This window comes from Micromys minutus (genome assembly GCF_963924665.1).
Source record: "Micromys minutus genome assembly, chromosome: 2".
Classification (NCBI taxonomy): Eukaryota; Metazoa; Chordata; class Mammalia; order Rodentia; family Muridae; genus Micromys; species Micromys minutus.
Window position 1 is genome coordinate 45951722 of NC_137971.1, and position 21763 is coordinate 45973484.

General features: G+C 37.2%; 1 protein-coding gene across 1 annotated transcript; it reads right to left on the bottom strand.

Annotated features, from left to right (window-relative positions):
• Window positions 1-20456: 20456 nt before the first annotated feature.
• On the bottom strand, window positions 20457-21434 carry LOC308417548 (olfactory receptor 5B2-like; the record flags this gene model as incomplete). The annotated part of the gene is made up of 1 exon (XM_080912923.1): window positions 20457-21434. The coding sequence occupies one exon, from the start codon at window positions 21432-21434 to the stop codon at window positions 20457-20459; it is 978 nt and encodes a 325-aa protein (XP_080769049.1).
• Between the last annotated feature and the right edge of the window lie 329 nt (window positions 21435-21763).

Below are 21763 nucleotides of genomic sequence, written 5' to 3' on the forward strand. Positions count from 1 at the left end.
ACTTACTAGTTACAATGAACAAAAAGTACATGTAAAACAGGATGTAACCCAGCATTGGTCAAAGTTTTCTTGGTGTGTAAGGATTGAGCATAATGGTTTTGTTGTTGTTGTTGTTCTGTTTTGTTTTGTTTTGTTTTGCTTTTTTCTTGAACTTCACACAGTCTGTGAGTTGTTTCTGGGGCAGTCCCAGCCTCTAGGATTAGCATTCCAAGATCAGTTACTGCATATTATGACTGTTCTTTTGTAACTGGATTATCTCACTCAGAATGATATTCTATAGACGCAGCCATTTTCTTAAGAATTTGGTTAAGGCATTATTTCTGATAGCTGAGTAGTATTCCATTGTGTAAATGTACCACAATTTTAGTATCCATCGGGGTTATTTCCAGGTTCTGTCTATTATAAATTGAGCTGCTATGTACATTGTGGTGCATGTATCTTTGTTTAATATTGGAGTGTCTCTGGAGTATATGTCCTGAAGTGGAATAGCTGGATCTTCAGGTAGTACTATGTCCATTTTTCTGAAGAATGGCAAGACTGATTTCCAGAGTGGTTGTATCAGTTTACAACCCCACCAACAGTGGAGAAGTGTTCCTCTTTCTCCACAACCATGACAGCATCTGCTGTCATCTGAGTTTTGGATCTTGGCCAATCTGACTGGTGTGAGGTGGAATCTCAGTGTTGTTTTCATTTGCATTCCCCTGATGGATAAGGATGTCGAGCACTTCCTTAGATGTTTCTCAGCCATTCCATATTTCTCAATTAAGAACATTTTGTTTAGCTCTGTACCCCATTTTTAATAGGGTTGTTCGATTCTCTGGTGTCTAGCTTTTTAAGTTCGTTGTATATGTTGGATATGAGTCCTCTATCTGATGTGGAGTTGGTAAAGATCTTTTCCCAATCTGTTGGCTGTCATATTGTTTTCTTGACAAAGTCCTTAGCCTTACAGAAACTTTGCAATCTCATTAAGTCCCATTTGTTAATCTTTGACCTTAGAGCTTGAGCCATTGTTGTTTTGTTCAGAAAATTTTCTCCTGTGCCTATGTGTTCTAAGGTTTTCCCTACTTTCTCTTCCAATAGTTTTAGTGTATCTGGTTTAATGTGGAGATCTATGATCAACTTAAACTTCAGATTTGTACAATAATATAAAAAAGTATCTATTTTCATTCTTCTGCATGCTGAGTGCCAGTTGGACAAACACAATTGTTGAATAGGCTGTCCTTAATTCATTGAATATTTAGAGCTCCTTTGACAAAATTCAGGTGACCATATATGTGAGGGCTCATTACTGGGTCTTGTATTCTATTCCATTCATACACGTGAATATTTCTGTACCAGTACCAGGCAGTTTTCAGCACAATTGCCTTGTAATATAGCTTGAGGTCAGGGATAGTGATTCCCGCTGATTTTTTTTTTCTTCTTTTTTTTTCTTTTTTTTTTATTGTTGAGGATAGATTTCGCTATTCTAGGTATTTTGTTATTTTGGATGAAATTGCACATTGATCTTTCCAGTTCAATGAAGAACTGGGTTGGAATTTTGATGGTGATTGCATTGAATCTGTAGATTGCTTTTAGTAGGATGGCGATTTTTAAAATGTTGATCCTTCAATCAATGAGCATGGAAGATCTTTCCATTTTCTGAGATCTTCCTCGATTTCCTTCTTTAGAGGTTTGACGTTCTTGTCATACAGGTCCTTCACTTTCTTAGTTAGAGTCACACCAAGGTATTTTGTAGTTTGTGTGACGATTGTGAGGGGTATCTTTTTCCTAATTTCTGTCTCCACGTGTTTGTCCTTTGAATATAGGAAGGTTACTGATTTGTATGAGTTAATTTTGTAACCAGCCACTTTGCTGATCTTCTTTATCAGCTGTAGGTGTTCCTTGGTGGAATTTTTGAGGTCACATAAGTACACTATCATGTCATCTGCAAAGAGTGATGTTTTTACTTCTTCCTTTTTGATTTATATCCCCTTGATCTTTTTTTGCAGTATAATTGCACCATCCAGGAATTCCAGTACTATGTTGAATAGGTAAGGGGAGAGTGGGCAGACTTGTCGAGTCCCTGATTTTAGTGGGATTGCTTCAAGTTTCAAACTGTTAAATTTGATATTGGCTGTTGGTTTGCTGTATATTGCTTTTATTATGTTTAGTTATGGACCTTGGATTCCTGTTCTTTCCAAGATTTTTAACCTGAAGTGGTGTTGAATTTTGTCAAATGCTTTCTCAGCATCTAGTGAGATGACCATGTGATTTGTTCTTTGAGTTTTTTTATATGGTGGATTAAATTGATGGATTTCCTTATATTAAACCATGCAGGCATCCCAGGACTACTTAGTCATGGTGAATGATCATTTTGATGTGTTCTTTTATTTTGCTATCAAGGATTTTGTTGAGTATTTTTGCATTGATGTTCATAAGTGAGATTTTTCTGAAGTTCTTTTTCCTTGTAGGGTCTTTGTGTGGTTTAGGAATGAGTGTTATTATAACCTCAAAAATGAGTTAGGTTGTATTCCATTTGATTCTATCTTGTAAAATAATTTGGAGAGTATTTGTGTTATGTTAGAAATAAGTGTCTGATAAAATTCTGCACTGAACCAGTCTGGACCTGGGGTTTTTTTTTTTTTTTTTTTTTTTTTTTTTTTTTGGTTGGGAAGCTTTTGATGACTTTTTCTATTTCATTAGGTGTTATGGGATTATTTAGATGATTTGGACGGTCCTGGTTCAACTTTAGGATCTTGAATCCATCTAGGAATTCACCCATTTCCCTCAGATTTTCCAACTTTGTGGAGTATAGATTTTGTAGTAGGATCTAATGATTTCTTGCATTTCCTCAGTTTCAGTGCTTATGTCTCCACTTTCCTTTCTGATTTTATTAATTTCTATACTCTTTCTTTGCCCCCTAGTTTGTCTGGCTAGGGGTTTATCAATCCTGTTGATTTTCTCAAAGAACCAGCTCTTGGTTTTGTTGATTCTTTTCATGGTTCATTTTGTTGCTATTTGGTGTATTTCTGCCCTAAGTTTGATTATATCTTGCCATCTACTCCTCTTGGGTGTATCTGCTTCCTTTTGTTCCAGAGCTTTTAGCTGTTCTGTCAAGTTGCTGATGTTTGCTCTCTCCAGTTTCTTTATGGAAGCGCTCAGAGCTATGTGTTTTCCTTCATTACTGCTTTCATTGCATCCCATAGGTTTGGGTATGCTGTGCTTTCATTTTCATTGAATTCTAGAAAATCCTTAATTTCTTTCTTAATTTATTCTTTAACCCTGCTATCGTTCAACATAGCATTGTATAGTTTCCATGTGTATATCGGCTTTTTGTTGTCTTTGTTGTTCTTAAAAACCAGCCGTAAACCATGGTGATCTGAGAGGATATATGGGAGTATTTCAATCTTCTTATATCGATTGAGGCTCGTTCTGTGTCTAATTATGTTGTCAATTTTCATGAAGTGCCATGGGGTGCTAAGAAGAAGGTGTATTCTTTTACTTTAGTATGATATGTTCTGTTTATATTTATTAATTCCACTTGGTTCATAGTCTCTGCTAGTTTTGCAGTGTACTTGTTCAGTTTCTGTTTCCATGAACATATATGAGCATATATGTTAAGGATTGAGAGTTCCTCCTGACAGATTTCCCCTGTAATGAGTATAAAGTGTCCTTTTTTATCTTTTTTGATAACTTTTGGGTTGAAATTTATTTTATTTGATATTAGAATTGCCACTCCAGCTTGCTTCCTGGGGCTGTTTGCTTGGAATATTTTCCCCACCCTTTTACACCCTTTGTCTCTGAGATGAGATTCCTGTATGCAGCAAAATTCTGGATATTGTTTATGTAACGAGTCTGATAGCCTATGTTTCTTTATTGGAGAGTTGAGTCCATTTATCTTAATAGATATCAAGGAATAGTGGTTGCTATTTTCTGCTATTATTGCTTTTGTAGGTAGAATTGTGCTGTGTATCTTTCTTCTTTTGGTTTTCTTGCTTAGTAATTTTTTTTTGTTTTTACTAGAATGTAGTTCCCCTCATTGTATTGGGTTTTCCACCTATAATTTGTTGTAGTGCTGGGTTTGTAGTCAGATATGGTTTAAATTTTTGTTTGTCTTGAAATATCTTCATCTCTCCATTTATTGTGATTAATAGTTTTGCTGGGTATAGCAGGTTTGGCTGGCACTTGTGCTCTCTTAGGGTCTGCATGATGTCTGTCCAGGTTCTTCTAGCTTTCATAGTCTCTGTTGAGAAATGAGGTGTGATTCTGATTGTTCTGCCTTTATATGTTACCTGACCTTTTTCCCTTACTACTTTTAGTATTCTTTCTTTTCTTTGGGCACTTGGTGTTTTGACTATTATGTGCCAGGAGGAATTTCTTTTCTGGTCCAACCTAATTGGAGTTCTGAAGGCTTCTTTTATGCTCGTTGTCATCTCATTCCTAATGGTAGGAAAGTTTTCTTCTACAATTTTGTTGAAGATATTTACTGTGCCTCTTAGTTGATATTTTTCTCCCTCTTCTATTCCTATTATCCTTAGGTTTGGTCTTCTCATTGTGTCCTGGATATTCTGGACAATTTGGGTTAGGAGCTTTATGGTTTTTACATCTTCTCTGAATGTTTTGTCTATGTTTTCAATGTTGTCTTTGGCCCCCGAGATTCTCTCTTCCATCTCTTGTAGTCTATTGGAAATGCTTGCTTCTGTGATTCCTGATTTTTGTTTTAGGTGTTCTACCTCTAGGGTTATCTCTTTTAGTGTTTTCTTTATTGTGTCAATTTCCGTTTTAAATTCTTCTTCCATTCCTTCATCTCTTTGGTTCTTCTTTCTTCTAGTTCTTTTAGTTCATTGAGTGCTTTTCTTGTTTCCTCTTTAAAAGCTTTGATTCTTTTTGCTTTTCTTCCTGTTTTCTTTAAGGATCTCTATCATCGTCTTGAGGTATGATTTTAGGTCTGTGTCTTCTTTTTCTTGAGTGTTTGGCATTCTGCTGTTTGCTGTGATGGGAGTGCTGGGTACTGGTTTTGCCAGGTTGTCTTGGTTTCCTTGGGATATGCACTTTCGCTTTTCTCTTCCATCTTGTTGTCAGTGATATGTTCTTGCCTTTCCCTTGTACCTGGTCTGGGTCCCTGTATCTCCGCTGGTCCAGGTGGCTGATTGTACAAGCCCTGTTCTGTGCCCCAAAGCCCCCGGGTGGGAACAGAGGTCCTAATGCTGGGTTCTTGGTCCCTGGATCAGGCAGGACAGGGGCATGCTTTCTGTGTGCGCTCAGCAGATATCTCTCTGCCGCCTGGTTACTGGGATCTCCTTCTCACGAGGCCTTTAACTTTGGGAACTGCTGGTCGAGGTGGTAGATGGGCCGAGCCGTCTTCTGCACCCCAAAGCTCTTTGATGGGAACAGAGGTCCTTATGCTGGGTTCCTGGTGCCTGGATCAGGCAGGGCAGGGGCGTGCTTTCTGTGCGCAATCAGAAGAGATCTCTCTGCCCCCTAACTACTCGGATCTCCTTCTCACCAGGCCTTTACCTTTGGGAACTCAAAATGTTTATCTCTTTATTTTCCCTGTGGTCTCACTCAGTGGGTTCACTTCTAGTATGGAGTCACGCGTAACTCTGTCGCTTGGTCCGAGCTACCACCACAGTCTCACTCTGTCCACATTCTTTCTCCCCAGGCAGTTTTACCCTGCCTGTTTACTGTCTCCATCTTTGGGTGTTTCTTTATCCCTAATCCAACACAAGCACCACTCTAATGTCCGATAGCTTTTCATACATGTTTATGTATCAAACTCTCAATCCACAAACCTTCTACACAATAAGATTATATCAAATAGACAAAGATACAAACTGCCCTTATATATGAGATTTAAAACCTATAAAATCCTTAAAATGTTTGTAATTACTTATTACCAGTAAAGCCCATCTGGATTAGTTCATCTTTCTCAACCTAAATCTTGGAAGTACCCTCAGTCCTCTCCTGTCATCTGACCTCTGACCTTTTCCCTCCACATTCCCACCCAGCCCAGTCACCACCTCTTCTTTATTTTAGTAGTTAAAATGGGAAGGTTCATATGAAGTCACCTCATGAGTACCTAACTAGGCATCACTTCCTGGGGAATAAGAATTTTCATTAAAATATGGACAGCTTTAGGACTATATATATATATATATATATATAAAAGTTTTAAGGATTTTATAGGTTTTATATCTCATATATAAGGGCAGTTTCTATTTAAATAGCTAAAGTTTTAATTTTTAGAAACCCCATGTTTTTGGTTTTCTTTATTAATTCTATTTCTCGTATAAGGTCTTTAACTGTTTTATTCATTTTTTAACACTGTTAGCTTACATTTTCTTATATTTCTTTAAGGAAATCATTAATTTCTCCTTTAATCACTTCTCTCTTTTTGTGATTCCACTATGTTGGAAATTTCAGGCCCTACTGTGATAGGGTATCTGGGCTCTAGTGGAGAAATATTGTCCTGGATGATATTTGTTGTGTTTTTGTATTGATGTCTATGAATCTGGAATTATGATGATTAGAAATCTACATATTGATTTTCAGATTTGTCTTTGTTGGGTGCATCTATTTTTTCTTGGTTTCTGATTTGCCTCTGGATTTTAGGAGACTGTGGTGGCTGTATGCTATCTGTTAGAGAATTTTCTATAAACCTGACAGATTCACTTTGGTTTCCAGTTCTTAGGAATATGGATGAGCTAGATGTAAGGGGAAGTGTTGATTCCCTGATTGGCTCTTAATTTGGTCAATAAAGAAGGCAGAAGCCAATTTCTGGGTATAGGATAAAGTTGGCCTTTAAGGTCCCCGTAGCAAAAAAGAGATGTGAGGAAAGGAAAGGGTTTTTTGACCAGGCTTTGGATCAGAAGGCACACAACAATCATGTAAGATCTTGAGGTGGCTGCAAACAGTGGCCTCTGCCAATGGAGGATGGCTGAAATAGGCTAGCTGATAAGGTTAAGGCAAGAGATTTGGTACCTAGAAATTGTGTTGCCTGACAAGTTGTACAATCATAAAGATGTTTAAGTGTTTTTATTCATAAATCAAAGGTATGCAGAAAAGGAGAGAAGCCGGGACAGTAGATGATGGCTTGACAAAGCTAGTCTGGGAGGGATTAGGAGCATGATCTCAGCTCTGAGAAAAGGTACTATCTCGTCATTGACAGAACTAAAGCAGGAGAAAAAGGCAAGTTGAGAGAGAGAGGGGTGAGGGAAGGAGGGACAGAGGGAAGGAGGGGGAGAGAGACAGACAGAGAGAGAGAGAGAGAGAGAGAGAGAGAGAGAGAGAGAGAGAGAGAGGCAGCTGATCTCAGAGCTAAGCCAGGAGCATGGGCTGTAGTCCCAAGCAAAGGCTGGAACATGTTTAATAAAATTACACACAACAGCTAGGTATCTGAGTTCGAAATCACTCGAACAAAAGGTGTGGTAAGACGATATGCTTATTTAAATACTAAAGAGAAGTCATCCAGCTATTAACACTGGATATTAAACTGTGGAATTGGGTCTTGACTCTAGAACCTCTAGCTTCTAGAGGCACAGAAGAAAAGGAAAGTATCTACATACAGCACAGAGATTTTTCGAGTAGTACTTTCCTATTCTTTAGCAGAAAAACATCTGTGTGATCCACTGTATTTGAGGGCAGGAGAGGGAAGACATGTTTTATTTTAGAACTAGGAATGAGAATTGTGGATTGGGTTTGGAGGAATATAGAAAGTGATTAATGTCTTTTGTTAACTTCCCTGGTTTCCTGACCTGCTTGACTGTAATGTTGATGGGGAACCCCTGCTAGTGTTAGAGGTTGGGATACTGGGATGTGTTGTGGGAGGGGTAGATGTTGCTCATGGTACTTTAAGTAAATACCTTAGTAAATATATTAAAAGAGTAAAGATATAGAAGCCATGTACTACAATACTTTTTTGAAAAAATCAAATAACCAGTAAAAATGTATTCATGAAATTACAAATAATTATTTGTTTTTAATGTAACCAAATCAAAATAATACCAGCATATCAAAAGAACATCTATATGTTCTTATACCCCAGGGAAGTTATTGCTGCACTATTTGCAACATGTGAGATACAGAATAAACCTAGATTCTGGACACTGGATAAATGCATCAATAACATGGTATTTAAACTCATGACATATTGATAAAACCTGAAATCATTACGTTAAGAAAAAAAAGAGATAAACAAAACCATAGCACCTTCTATTTGTAAATGGTAAATTAATTACTAAAAGCTTAAAAAATCTAGTATTCTCTATAACACAGTACAAAAAACTACAACCCATCATAATACTGAAAGTTAAGTATTAAGTGGTTCCAAAACCAAAACTATACAAAAAATGAAAACATTAGTTACCCTAATTTGATAATTACACACTTGCTTAGGTGTATTTAATTATCACTATGCACTACAAATACATTAAAATTGTTACTTAATAAAAATATCTAAGAATATTACACAGTATTTTACAGGGATTGGAAGTATAAAAAACCTGTGTCCCTGTGACTCTGCCAGACTGCATTTGCCTTTTTTGAGCCATAGGTCTTGGGGACAGACCCCACTTTATGGCTCTGCTAAACCCTATTAATTTTGGTCAAGATTTTTTGAAGCTGGTCTGCCTTTGTGGTAACTCACTGTTTTATACCCAGTGCTCTCTAAGATGTCTAAAGTGGTTGAATGAGAAATGTTTACTATGGGCACATGAATCTAACTAAACACTTTCTCTTCATGAGTGGAGCGATTTAGGGAAAGTTATGGTACCTTTAAAGATGAAACCTTGGTCAAGAAAGTATATTACTGAGGGTAGAGCCTGACCGTTTATAGCTTAGTCCTACTTCCCATTGACTCTCTTTCATTCCTGTTCGTAAAATATGATCAACTATCTTCCTGCTTCTGCCTCATGCTGCCATACATTACTCACTATTATGGACACTTAGTTTTGAACCATAAACAAAATTTTATCTTTCTTCTACAAGCTTATTTGTCAGTGTATTTTATCATAGAATCAATAAAGAAGCTAATAAATTATATTTTGAAACTTAAGTGGCAATAGCTGTGGCCGCATGGAACCTATACAATGTATCTTTGCAGACTAAGATCCTTGTAGGTTCCAATGCTGTTATAAAATCACAGGTGTGACCTTCACTTTGGATTACAACCAAAGTAAGAGGTGTCCTACTCAAACTCACTTACTGAGAGAGTTCTGAAAGAATTAAATACTATTTTATGTTGATAACTTTCAAATGTATTTTATCATTTTATTTATTAACAGATTCTGAGTTATTCAAAAGAATCTTCAGGTTTGTATGACCAAAATGAAGCTCATTATTGCCTTCTCTTGCTAATCTTATAATGCTATGATCTTTTACATCTCACATGGTGATTGATTATGCTTCTAATTATGTAAACATCTAGATGAATATTTTTCTCACACTTGCATACAACTCAATATTTACCTTTCAAGCACATTAAATAATCTATAAAGATAATATAAAATATTAGGTCATATTATTTATGACCTCATTTACTTCCACTGTTTCTCTGTTGATTCTTGTCTACATATTTTGTTTGTGAAGGTAGAGTATTTTAAGTTTCCTGCTACTATTTGTTAAGGTTAATCTCTGAACTAATGACTTGTAGTGGACCCACCCACATTTAGTGTAGATATATGTTCAGAATCAGAATTTCCTGTTCGTGAGTTTTTTCTTTGGTCAAAATGAAGTGACCTTTATCACTTCTACATAGTTTTAATATGCTATGCAAAGATACCAAAGCCAAATACTATTAATAATGCCATGTCATGATTACAGACAGCTCTACCAGCACCTGACTGAGACAAATGCAAACATTTACAGACGACCATTGGACTAATATCAGAAACCCATATATAGTAAGAATTAAAGGAAGGACTGAATGAGTTGAAAGGAAATGAAACCTCATAGGATACAATAGTATCAACTAACACAGACCTCTCTCAGAGCTTCCAGAGACTAAGCCACCAACCAAAGAGAACACATTGGATGGTCTATGGCCCCAGGCACATATGTAGCAGAGGACTGCACTGTCCAGCCTCTATGGGAAAGAATATGCTTAATCCTGTAGAAAGTTGATCCTTGTGAAAAGGAATTCTGGGGAAAGGGATACTAGTGAAGGAAATTTACATTAAACTTACATCATTATATTCTTTAATAAAATATATAATGTTTCTGAGATTTATGTAAATTAAATGACAAAAGTAAAATACCTCAAGTGATTAGTAGCAACTGCTAAGAGATTGACTTTTAGACTCAAAGTAAAAGAAAAAAAAAAAAAGGTCTGCATTTAGAAAAATAGTATTAGACTCATATTTATTGCACTGCCCAAAAAGTCCAAGTGAATCAATATCAGCATAAAACTGTAACTGCTTTGAGAAGATTAGCACAAGAGACAAATTCCTGAACAGTACACCAATATTTCAGGAACTAATTTCAACAATTAATAAATGGCACCTTGTGAAAATGAAAGGTGTCTGCAGGGCTAAGAACATTGTCCATAGGACAAAACAGCAGCCTGCAGAATAAAAATGATCTTCAACAACCCTATATGACTGAGCAATAATAACAAAAATATATAAATATTTCATGAAATTAGACCCAATAAACAAAAACATAATCAAAATTGGGATACAGAGCTAGACAGAGAATTCACAGCAGATAAAACTCTAATAGACAAGAAGCAAGTAAAGAAATGTTCACCATCTTTAGTCATAAGAGAAATGTAAGTCTACACAACTATAAGATTTCATCTTACTTCTATCAAAATAGCTAAGGTCACAAACCCAACTGACAGCACATGCTAGGAAGTATGTACAGCAAGTGAACATTCCTCCACTGTTGGTTTGAATGAAAATTGGTACAACCACTTTGAAAATCAAATTAATTGTTCCTAAGAAAGATGAGAAGAGTTCTACTACTATACCACTCTCAGGCATAAACTCAAATATTTCCCACTATATCACAAGGATATTTGTGAAACTGTGTTCATAGAAGCTTTATTCATAACAGCCAGAAACTGGGAAAAACCTAGATATGCCTCAAATGAATAATGTATAAAGAAAATGTGGTACATCTATACAATTTAATATTTCTCAGGTATTAAAAACAAAGGTGGAGAGCAGAGCCTGGCCCACCTGCCACCCAGAACAGCGGCTCATAGAGGCTGAGCAACTGGCGATTTCTGGACCCAGAGCGGAGCCTGGCCCATCTGCCACCCGGAACGGCGGCTCATAGAGGCTGAGCAACTGCGATTGGGAACAGAAAATTAGAACTTCTGTTTCCACCCGGAGGTGACTTCCAGACGCAGAGCGGGGCCTGGCCCACCTGCCACCTGGAACGGCGGCTCATAGAGGCTGAGCAACTGGTGAGTGGGAGACCTAGACTGCAGGGGAGCAGAGAGATCTCTGCAGGGTGCACACGGAAAATGCAAACCCTAACTTGCCCTGCCCTGCCTTGCCCGATCCAGCGATTGGGAACAGAAAATTAGAACTTCTGTTTCCACCCAGAGGCGACTTCCGGACGCAGAGCGGAGCCTGGCCCATCTGCCACCCAGAATGGCAGCTCATAGAGGCTGAGCAACTGCAATAGGTAAAGGAAAATTAGAACTTCTGTTTCCACCCAGAGGCGACTTCAGGACACAGAGCAGAGCCTGGCCCATTTGCCACCCGGAACGGAGGCTCGTAGAGGCTGAGCAACTGGTGGGTGGGAGACCTGGGCTGCCGGGGAGCAAAGAGATCTCTGCGGATACACATGGAAAGTGTACCCCCTGCCTTGCCCTGCCCTGCCCTGCCGTGCCTGATCCAGCAACCAGTAACAAAACGTTGGAACTTCTGCTCACACCCGACGACTCTGAGGCATAAAACAGGACTTGACTCATCTGACACCTGGACCAGTGGAGAACCAGGGACACAGACCAGATACAAGGGAAAGGCAAGAACATATCACTGACAGCAAAATGGCAAGAGGAAAGAGAAAGAGTATATTCCAAGAAAACCAAGACAATCTAGCAACACCAGAGCCCACCTCTCCCATAACAGCAAACATCGGAATTCCAAACACTCCAGAAAAAGATGACACAGACCTGAAATCATACCTCAAGATGCTGATAGAGATACTCAAACAAGAAAGGGAGGAAAAGCAAAAAGATTCAGAAGCTTTGAAAGAAGAAACAAGAAAAACACTCAAAGAACTCAAAGAACTGGAGGAAAACAGAACGAAAGAAATAAATAAATGGAAGAGGGAAATTAAACAGACATTGACACAATAAAGAAAATGCTAAAAGAGATAACCCTAGAGTGAGAACACCAAAAAAAGAAATCAGGAGTCACAGAAGCAAGCATTTCCAATAGATTACAAGAGATTGAAGAGAGAATCTCAGGGGCAGAAGACAACATTGCAAACATAGAGAAAACAGCCAGAGAAGATGCAAAAAACAAAAAGCTCCTAACCCAAAATGTCCAGGAAATCCAAGACACAATGAGAAAAACGAACCTAAGGATAACAGGAATAGAAGAGAAAGAAGAGTATCAACTAAAAGGCACGGCAAATATCTTCAACAAAATCATAGAAGAAAACTTCCCTACCCTCAAGAATGAGATGACCACGAGCATAAAAGAAGCCTACAGAACTCCAAATAGGTTGGACCAGAAAAGGAATTCCTCCCGACACACAATAGTAAAAACATCAAGTGCCCAAAGTAAAGAAAGAATACTAAAAGCAGTAAGGGAAAAAGGTCAGGTAACATATAAAGGCAGACCAATCAGACTCACACCCGATTTCTCAAAAGAGACTATGAAAGGTAGAAGAGCCTGGACAGATATCATGCACTCCTTAAGAGAACACAAGTGCCACCCAAGCTGCTATAGCCAGTTAAACTATCAATCACCATCGATGGAGAGACGAAGATATTTCAAGACAAATCAAAATTTAGACAATATCTGACAACAAACCCAGCACTACAGAGAATTATAGGTGGAAAACCCAATACAATAAGGGAAAATACAGCCTAGTAAAAACAAGAATACTCCTAAACAAGAAAACTAAAAGAAGAAAAAGTCACAGACACAACTCAACCCAAAAAAGCAATAATGACAGTAAACAGAAACAACTATTCCTTGATATCTATTGACATAAATGGTCTCAACTCCCCAATAAAGAGACATAGACTATCAGACTGGATACATAAACAAAATCCAGCCTTTTGCTGCATACAGTAAACTCATCTCAGAGACTGAGACAAACACTATCTCAGAATAAAAGGGTGGGAAAAAAAACTTCCAAGAAAACAGCTCCAAGAAGAAAGCTGGAATGGCTATTCTAATATCAAATAAAGTAAATTTCCAACCAAAAATTATCAAAAAAGATAAGGAAGGACACCTTTTACTCATTACCAGAGAAATCTGTCAGGAGGAACTCTCAATCCTTAACATATATGCTCCAAATAAAAAATCACCCACATTCATAAAAGAAACCGTACTAAAGCTCAAAAAATACATTTCACCCCACACGATAATAGTGGGAGACTTTAATACCCCACTCTCACCAATGGACAGATCAGGGAAACAGAAACTGAACAAGGACACTGCAAAACTAGCAGAGTCTTTGAACCAACTAGAATTAATAGATATATACAGAACATACTATCCCAAAGTAAAAGAATACACCTTCTTCTCACCACCCCTTGGCACCTTCTCGAAAATTGAAGACATAATTGGACACAGAACAAGCCTCCATCGATATAAGAAAATTGAAATACTCCCATGCATTCTCTAAGATCACCATGGTCTACGGCTGGTCTTTAACAACAACAAAGACAACAAAAAGCCCACATACACATGGAAATTAAACAATGCTCTGTTAAAGGATAGCAGGGTCAAAGAAGAAATAAAGAAAGAAATTAAGGATTTTCTAGAATTCAACGAAAACGAAAACACAACATACCCAAACCTATGGGATGCAATAAAAGCAGTATTGAGAGGAAAACTCATAGCCCTAAGTGCTTCCAAAAAGAAACTGGAGAGAGCTCACATCAGCAACCTGACAGCACAGCTAAAAGTCCTAGAACAAAAGGAAGCAGATATACCCAAAAAGAGTAGACGGCAAGAAATGATCAAAATTAGGGCAGAAATAGACCTAATAGAAACAAAAAGAACCATTGAAAAACTCAACAAAACCAAGAGTTGTTTCTTTGAGAAAATCAAAAAGATTGATAAACCCCTAGCCAGACTAACTAGAGGGCAAGAGAGAGTATCCAAATTAACAAAATCAGAAAGGAAACTGGCGACATAACAACTGAAACTGAGGAAATTCAAGAAATCATCAGATCCTACTACAAAAACTTATACTCCACAAAATTGGAAAATCTGGATGAAATGGATGAATTTCTAAACAGATACTAGCTCCCAAAGTTAAACCAGGACCAAGTAAACCATCTAAATATCCCTATAACACCTAAAGAAATAGAAGAAGTCATCAAAAGCCTCCCAACCAAAAAAAGCCCAGGTCCAGATGGGTTCAATGCAGAATTTTATCAGAAATTTATTGAGGATATAACACCAATACTCGCCAAACTATTCCAAAAGATAGAATTAGATGGAATATTACCCAACTCATTTTTTGAGGCTACAATAGCCCTCGTACCTAAACCACACAAAGACCCTACAAGGAAAGAGAACTTCAGACCAATCTCACTTATGATCATTGATGCAAAAATACTCAAAAAAAAAAAAATCCTTGCAAACCGAATCCAAGAACACATCAAAACAATTATTCATCATGACCAAGTAGGCTTTATCCCTGGGATGCAGGGATGGTTTAACATAAGGAAATCCATCAACGTAATCCACCATATAAACAAACTCAAAGACCAAAATCACATGGTAATCTCACTAGAAGCTGAGAAAGCATTCCACAAAATCCAACATGTTAAAACTCCTGGAAAGAACAGGAATCCAAGGCCCATACTTAAACATAATAAAAGCAATATACAGCAAACCAACAGCCAACATCAAACTTAATGGCAAAAAACTTGAAGCAATCCCACTAAAATCAGGGACTCGACAAGGCTGCCAACTCTCCTCCTACCTATTCTACATAGTACTGGAAATCCTGGCTGGAGCAATTAGACAGCAATAGGACATCAAGCGGATACAAATTGGAAAGGAAGAGATGAAAACATCACTCTTTGCTGATGACATGATAGTGTATTTGAGTGACCCCAAAATTTCCACCAGACAACTCCTACCACGAATAAACAAGTTCAGCAAAGTGGCTGGATACAAAATTAACTCAAACAAATCAGTAGCCTTCCTATACTCAAAAAAAAAAAAAAAAAAAAAAAAAAAAAAAAAAAAAAAAAAAAAAAAAAAACATGTGGAGAAAGAAATTAGGGAAAAGGTAACCTTCAAAATCATTACAAATCTATGAAATACCTTGGTGTGACTCTAACTAAGCAAGTAAAGGACCTGTATGACAAGAACTTCAAACCTCTAAAAAAAGAAATTGAGGAGGATCTCAGAAAATGGAAAAATGTCCCATGCTCATAGATTGGAAAAATCAACATCTTAAAAATGGCCATCCTACCAAAAGCAATCTACAGATTCAATGCAATCCCCATCAAAGTTCCAAACCAGTTCTTCATGGAATTGGAAAGATCAATGTGCAATTTCATATGGAATAACTAAAGAACTAGAATAGCGAAATCCATCCTCAACAACAACAACAACAACAACAAAAATCTGCAGGAATCACTATCCCTGACCTCAAGCTATATTACAAGACAATTGTGCTTAAAACTGCATGGTACTGGTACAGAAATAAGCATGTGGATCAATGGAATAGAATAGAAGATCCAGAAATGAGCCCTCATGTATATGGTCACCTGATTTTTGACAAAGGAGCAGTAACATTCAATGGAAAAAGAACAGCCTATTCAACAAACGGTGCTGGTCCAACTGGCACTCAGCATGCAAAAGAATGAAAATAGACCCTTTCTTATCTCCTTGTACAAAGCTCAAGTATAAGTGGATCAAAGATCTCCACTTTAAACCAGATACACTGAAACTATTAGATGAGAAATAGGGAAAACCTTAGAACACATAGGCACAGGAGAAAATTTCCTGAATAAAACACCAATGACTCAAGCTCTAAGGTCAAAGATTAACAAATGGGACTTAATGAGATGGCAAAGTTTCTGTAAGGCTAAGGACATCATCAAGAAAGCAAAACGGCAACCAACAGAATGGGAAAAGATCTTTACCAACACCACATCAGATAGAGGCCTAATAGCCAAGGTGTACAAGAACTCAAAAAGCTAGACACCAGAAAATCAAATAACCCTATTAAAAAATGGGGTATAGAACTAAACAAAACGTTTTCAGTTGAGGAACACCGAATGGCCGAAAAACATCTGAGGAAGTGCTCGACTTCCTTAGCCATCAGGGAAATGCGAATCAAAACAACCCTGAGATTCCCCCTCACACCAGTCAGATTGGCCAAGATCCAAAACTCAGATGACAGCAGATGCTGGTGAGGCTGTGGAGAAAGAGGAACACTTCTTCACTGTTGGTGGGGTTGCAAGCTAATACAACCACTCTGGAAATCTGTCTGGCGATACCTCATTAAATTGGATATAGTACTACCTGAAGACCCAGCTATTCCACTTCTGGGCATATACCCCACAGACACTTTAATACACAACAAAGATATATGCACCACAATGTTCATAGCGGCTCTATTTATAATAGCCAGAAGCTGGAAGGAACCCAGATGTCCTTCAGAAGATGAATGGATACAAAAATTGTGGTACATATACACAATGGAATACTACTCAGCCACCAGAAACAATGACTTAACCAAATTTTTAAGAAAATGGCTGCATCTAGAGAATATTATCCTGAGTGAGATAACCCTGTCACAAAATAATAGACAGAATATGCCGTCACTGACCGTGGGATGCTAACCCCAGAGGCTTGCACTCCCCCAGTAACAACTCACAGACTGTATGAAGTCCAAGAAATAAAGAAAACCAAACAAAACAAAAAATATTTACAAAACAAGAAAACTTTAACTATTTCCATGTTACATTTTGTTTTACATGTACTTTAGCTCATTGTAACTATTAAGTTTTCAAGGCATACAACCTAACCTTGAAAAAAAATCAAGTACTGACTAAAAAATACATTCATATAGTTTTATATAAAAATTATGTTAAAATCTGAAAAAAAAGTACTGACAAAAAATGTATAATTTTAAGCAAAAAATGTTTAAAATCTGTACATTTATCTTTGTTTTGTAAAATAAAGTTGTTTAAAAAAAAAAGAATGGAATAGAAGGAGAAATGAGGGGAAGGTCCTGTGGAGGGACTGGTAAGAGAAAGCAGCCTGCATCGAAATGTAAACTGATTAAGTAAATGAATAAATAAAAGATAAATATATTTAAAGAAAAAAAACAAAGGTGATGAAAGGCAAGATAAACAGAAATGCAGCAAAATGTATGAAACTAGAAAATATTGTATAATGTAAATTGAAAATAAAGTATAATGATATATACTCATATGTAAATGGACACTGCCCATTAAAGTATAGGATAAGTGTGCTAAATTCCACAGACACTTAGAAAATAATGAGGGTCTGAGGGACATATTCTGACTATGACTCATAAGGCGAGATAAAGTAGACATCAGAGGTGAATGAAAGGAAGAATATGGGTGAGAGAGAGTGAAAGGAGGGAGAACTGAAATGGAAATCAGGACTGGAGAGGGGCATGAGTGGGCAGGAAGAAAGACAGAAATTGGTGGGACAGGACATCTCTGTGATTAGCCAGAGACCTGAAAAGGGGGAAGCTACAGGTAGTCTATGGGTGTTACCCTAGCTGAGACTCTTAACAGGGGTAGAGCAGGGATGTATGGAGACTAGAAAGACTACCTCCAGTAGTCAGGCAGTAATTCAAGTTAAGGGAGGGAGATATTCAAAAATTTTCCATCCTACAGGTTATGCAGGAATAAGAATGAAACAGAGACTGGGAAAATGTCCAACCATAGGCTAGGTTTAACTTGAGACCCATCCTGTGGATGAGAGCCAATCCCTGACACTGTTACTGATACTTTGCTTTGCTTGTAGACAGGAGCTAATGACACTGTCTCCTGGGAAGTTTTGTTGAGTAGTAGATGGAAACAGAGGCAGAGACCCACAGTCAAATATCAAGGGGAGCTTAAAGAGTTTTGTGAAAGAGTTAAGGCACGTACTCGCGAAGCCTGAGAGGTGATGAACAAAAAAAAATTGCTTTATGCTCATTGTAAATAGGAAGTTTTCAATGCATACTCTCAAACCTTTAAAAATTCAAGTACTGACAAAATATATTCATATAGTTTTATGCAAAAATGCTTTAAAAATCTGTACATTTGTCTTGCTTTTTAAAAATAAAGTTGTTTAATTAAAAAAAGAAAAACCTAAAGTCAACTAATCTAGGCCCATGGGGGCTCACAGAGACTGAATCATCAACCAAAAAGCAGGTCCCCTACATATTTGTTGCAGAAATGCAGCTAGTTTTTCATGTGAGTCCCCTAACAATGGGGGCAGGGTCTGTCACTGAGTCTAGCATGACACTGAATCCCCTTCTCCTAGCTGGACTTACTGGTTAGGCATCAGTGAAAGATGGTGTCTTTAGTCTGGCTACAATTTGATGTTTCTGGGTGTGTAGTACCTAAGGTGGGCTTCCCTTTCTCTGAGGAAAAGGGAAGGGGGTAATTGCTTGAGGGAATTTGGAAAGATGGAATAGGAGGAGAGGAAGAAAGGGGTGCTGCTACTGGAATGTAGAGTAAATAAATGAATGAAAAAAGAAGTTCTAGAAGATAAAAAATCAAGGTGGTATTTCACTTATTTTTAAACAAGTTTGAAAGTTTAGATTCAGGATGCACTAGTCAGAATTTTTGTCTACTACCAAACTCTATTCTGTTTTTCTCTTCAAGAATATATGATTTTGGGTAGGTACTTTGTCATTATGTAAGATATTCAATACCAATGCAATTTTGTAGCTAGCCATGGCTATGAGACTAAATACTTGACATATTTTGCTCGATAGCATAGTGTATAGCTAGTACCTAAATTACTAATTAAGATATTGTCCATCTCTTTTTATTTTCTTTTCAAAGAAAAATATAGAAGTGAAGAAGAGAGATTTGCAATACTTTAAGAAATGTCAGAGACAGACAGTTGAAATAGACACATGCCCTAGCATAGCATCTAGAATCACTATGTCTAGACAGTATATCTTTACACTTCTACATAATCTACTATTTGAGAAATAATATTTATTTATTACTTCATATTTTGTTTCCTTTTAGATAATATTTTTATTAATGTTTTACCTTTCATAAGATATGTTATAACATAACCACCCCTACCCCAACTCCACTCATTACCACCATCCAATACACCCTCACCAAATATTGAGTTTTTTTTTTTCTTTCACCAATTGAATAGAGTCCACTGTGTGACCCTACCTAGATATTCACTGTTGTGTAGTTTAAATGTGCATGGTCACATCATTAAAAAAAACTGACTTTCCTTTTCCAGGAAATTTTTATGTAATTCTTCAGCTAGTGGTAGAAATTTATGGCTACCTCCTCCTCCGTTTGTGCCAGAATTTTGTTTAGATTAAGATTTTGCAGATCTTTTGTGTGCTATCATAATCACTGAGACTATGTACATATGTGTAAGTACCACTTTGTGTACAGAAAACCTGTTTCCTTCATCTTGCCTGTCACATAGGCCTTTTATAATCTCCCATTTCTCTTTTACACAAAGATCTTTGAGCCTTGGGAAAAGGCATCTTGGATACATCTTAATTTGGATATACATTAAGACTGAAAGCTCCAAAACCCATGGCTCTCTACATGTTGACCATATTTTGAATTCTTTAGCAGACTAGCATTATTGTTCCACATTATCTCTGGTATAGGGAAGCTCTAGTCAACCAACAATGACAAATTCATTCTCACCCCCTTTCTCAAAAATTAGTATCACATTCTTCATATTTAAATGTTTGTGAGGCTTAATTGCCACCTCCTGGGATAGAGTGGTAGAGGAAATGAATACATTTTTTATTTAAAAATTGTTATATAAGTAACATAATATTCAGTGAGAATAATGCCTGAAGATTTCAAGTAAGCTAGCAGGATCATGTTCGAAAGTATAGAGAACATGAGTATATTAATAAAGATTACTTAGAAAATAACCAGTAATATTAACAAAAAGAAAATAGGACTATCTGGGAACATTGAGCTCATCTGGAGTTATGTAAGTTATAAAACACCATGCATACTGAGCCCTGATGCAAACATAAAAGAACTGCCTGACCATAAAGAGTGTACAATAGTAAACCAATACCTTGAGCTACAAAATGTGAAAATTTTCTGCTACACAATAGATAAATGATTAATTATGAAAACTGGAGAAATCTCTAATTAAAACTAGGTGTTGAGCAGACTTCAACTTCTCAATGGCTTTCTTGAAGGCGTTATGAACCTCTTTATTCCTTAAGCTATAGACAATTGGGTTCAACATCGGAATTACTATAGTATAGAAAACAGATGCCATTTGGTCATTGTCCATAGAATGACTAGAACTGGGCTGTAGGTACATGAAGATTATAGTTCCATAGAATATGGTGACAGCAGTGAGGTGGGATGCACAAGTAGAGAAAGCCTTCTTCCGTCCTTCTGCTGAATGCATTCTCAGGATAGCAATGAATATGAATGCATAGGAGGTCAAGATAACTATCAGAGCAAAGAAGACATTGAAGGATGTTATGATGAAGAGCACAATCTCATTTGTATATATATCAGAGCAGGAAAGATTTAGGATTGGAGGGATATCACAAAAAAAGTGATGAATCACATTAGAATGGCAGAAGGTGAGATCAAAGATAAGCCCAATATAGATAGAAGATTCAGCTAAACTGAACACATAACAGCTAATCACCATGTGAGCACACACACTAGTAGTCATAGTTGTGGTGTAATGTAAGGGTTTGCACACTGCAGCATGTCTGTCAAAAGCCATGACAGCAAGTAGAAAACAGTCAATACTGGCAAAAGTCACAAAAAAGAACATTTGAGTAACACATCCTCCATAGGAGATAACTTTATCCCCTGTGAGTAGCCCAGCCATCACTTTTGGTGTCACAGATGAAGAGTAAACACAGTCTGCCAGAGAGAGGTGACTGAGGAAAATATACATGGGGGTGTGGAGGCGGGAGTCTAGCCAGATCAACACAATCATGCCCAAGTTCCCAATCAATGTAATGAGATAGATGAGACTGAATGTGATGAACAGGGGGGCTTCCATCTCTGTGTTGTCAGTTAGTCCCAAGAGTATAAATGCATTCATTCTACTTCTGTTGGCTATATACATTCTTATATTGTATTTTACCTGTCAAAATCAAGAAAAAACATGATCAGTTTACTGAAGTATGTCTTTCCCAGAGTGCATAAGGCCCTGGGTTTATGGCTAGTAACCTCCACAAGTAAAGACAGGACAAAACAGGGAAAAAACAATGTAAAGAGTTGGAGGTTTAAATTGCTCAAAATACTTCTTAATGCGTAGTTAACAAACAATGAACAACAATAACATACTAAATATAGATGATTTTTTAACAACAGAAATAATGTATACACATTATTAGATGAGAAACGAGAAAGAGAAAAAATATTTTAATAATAGCACTCAAACAGTTGCTGTGG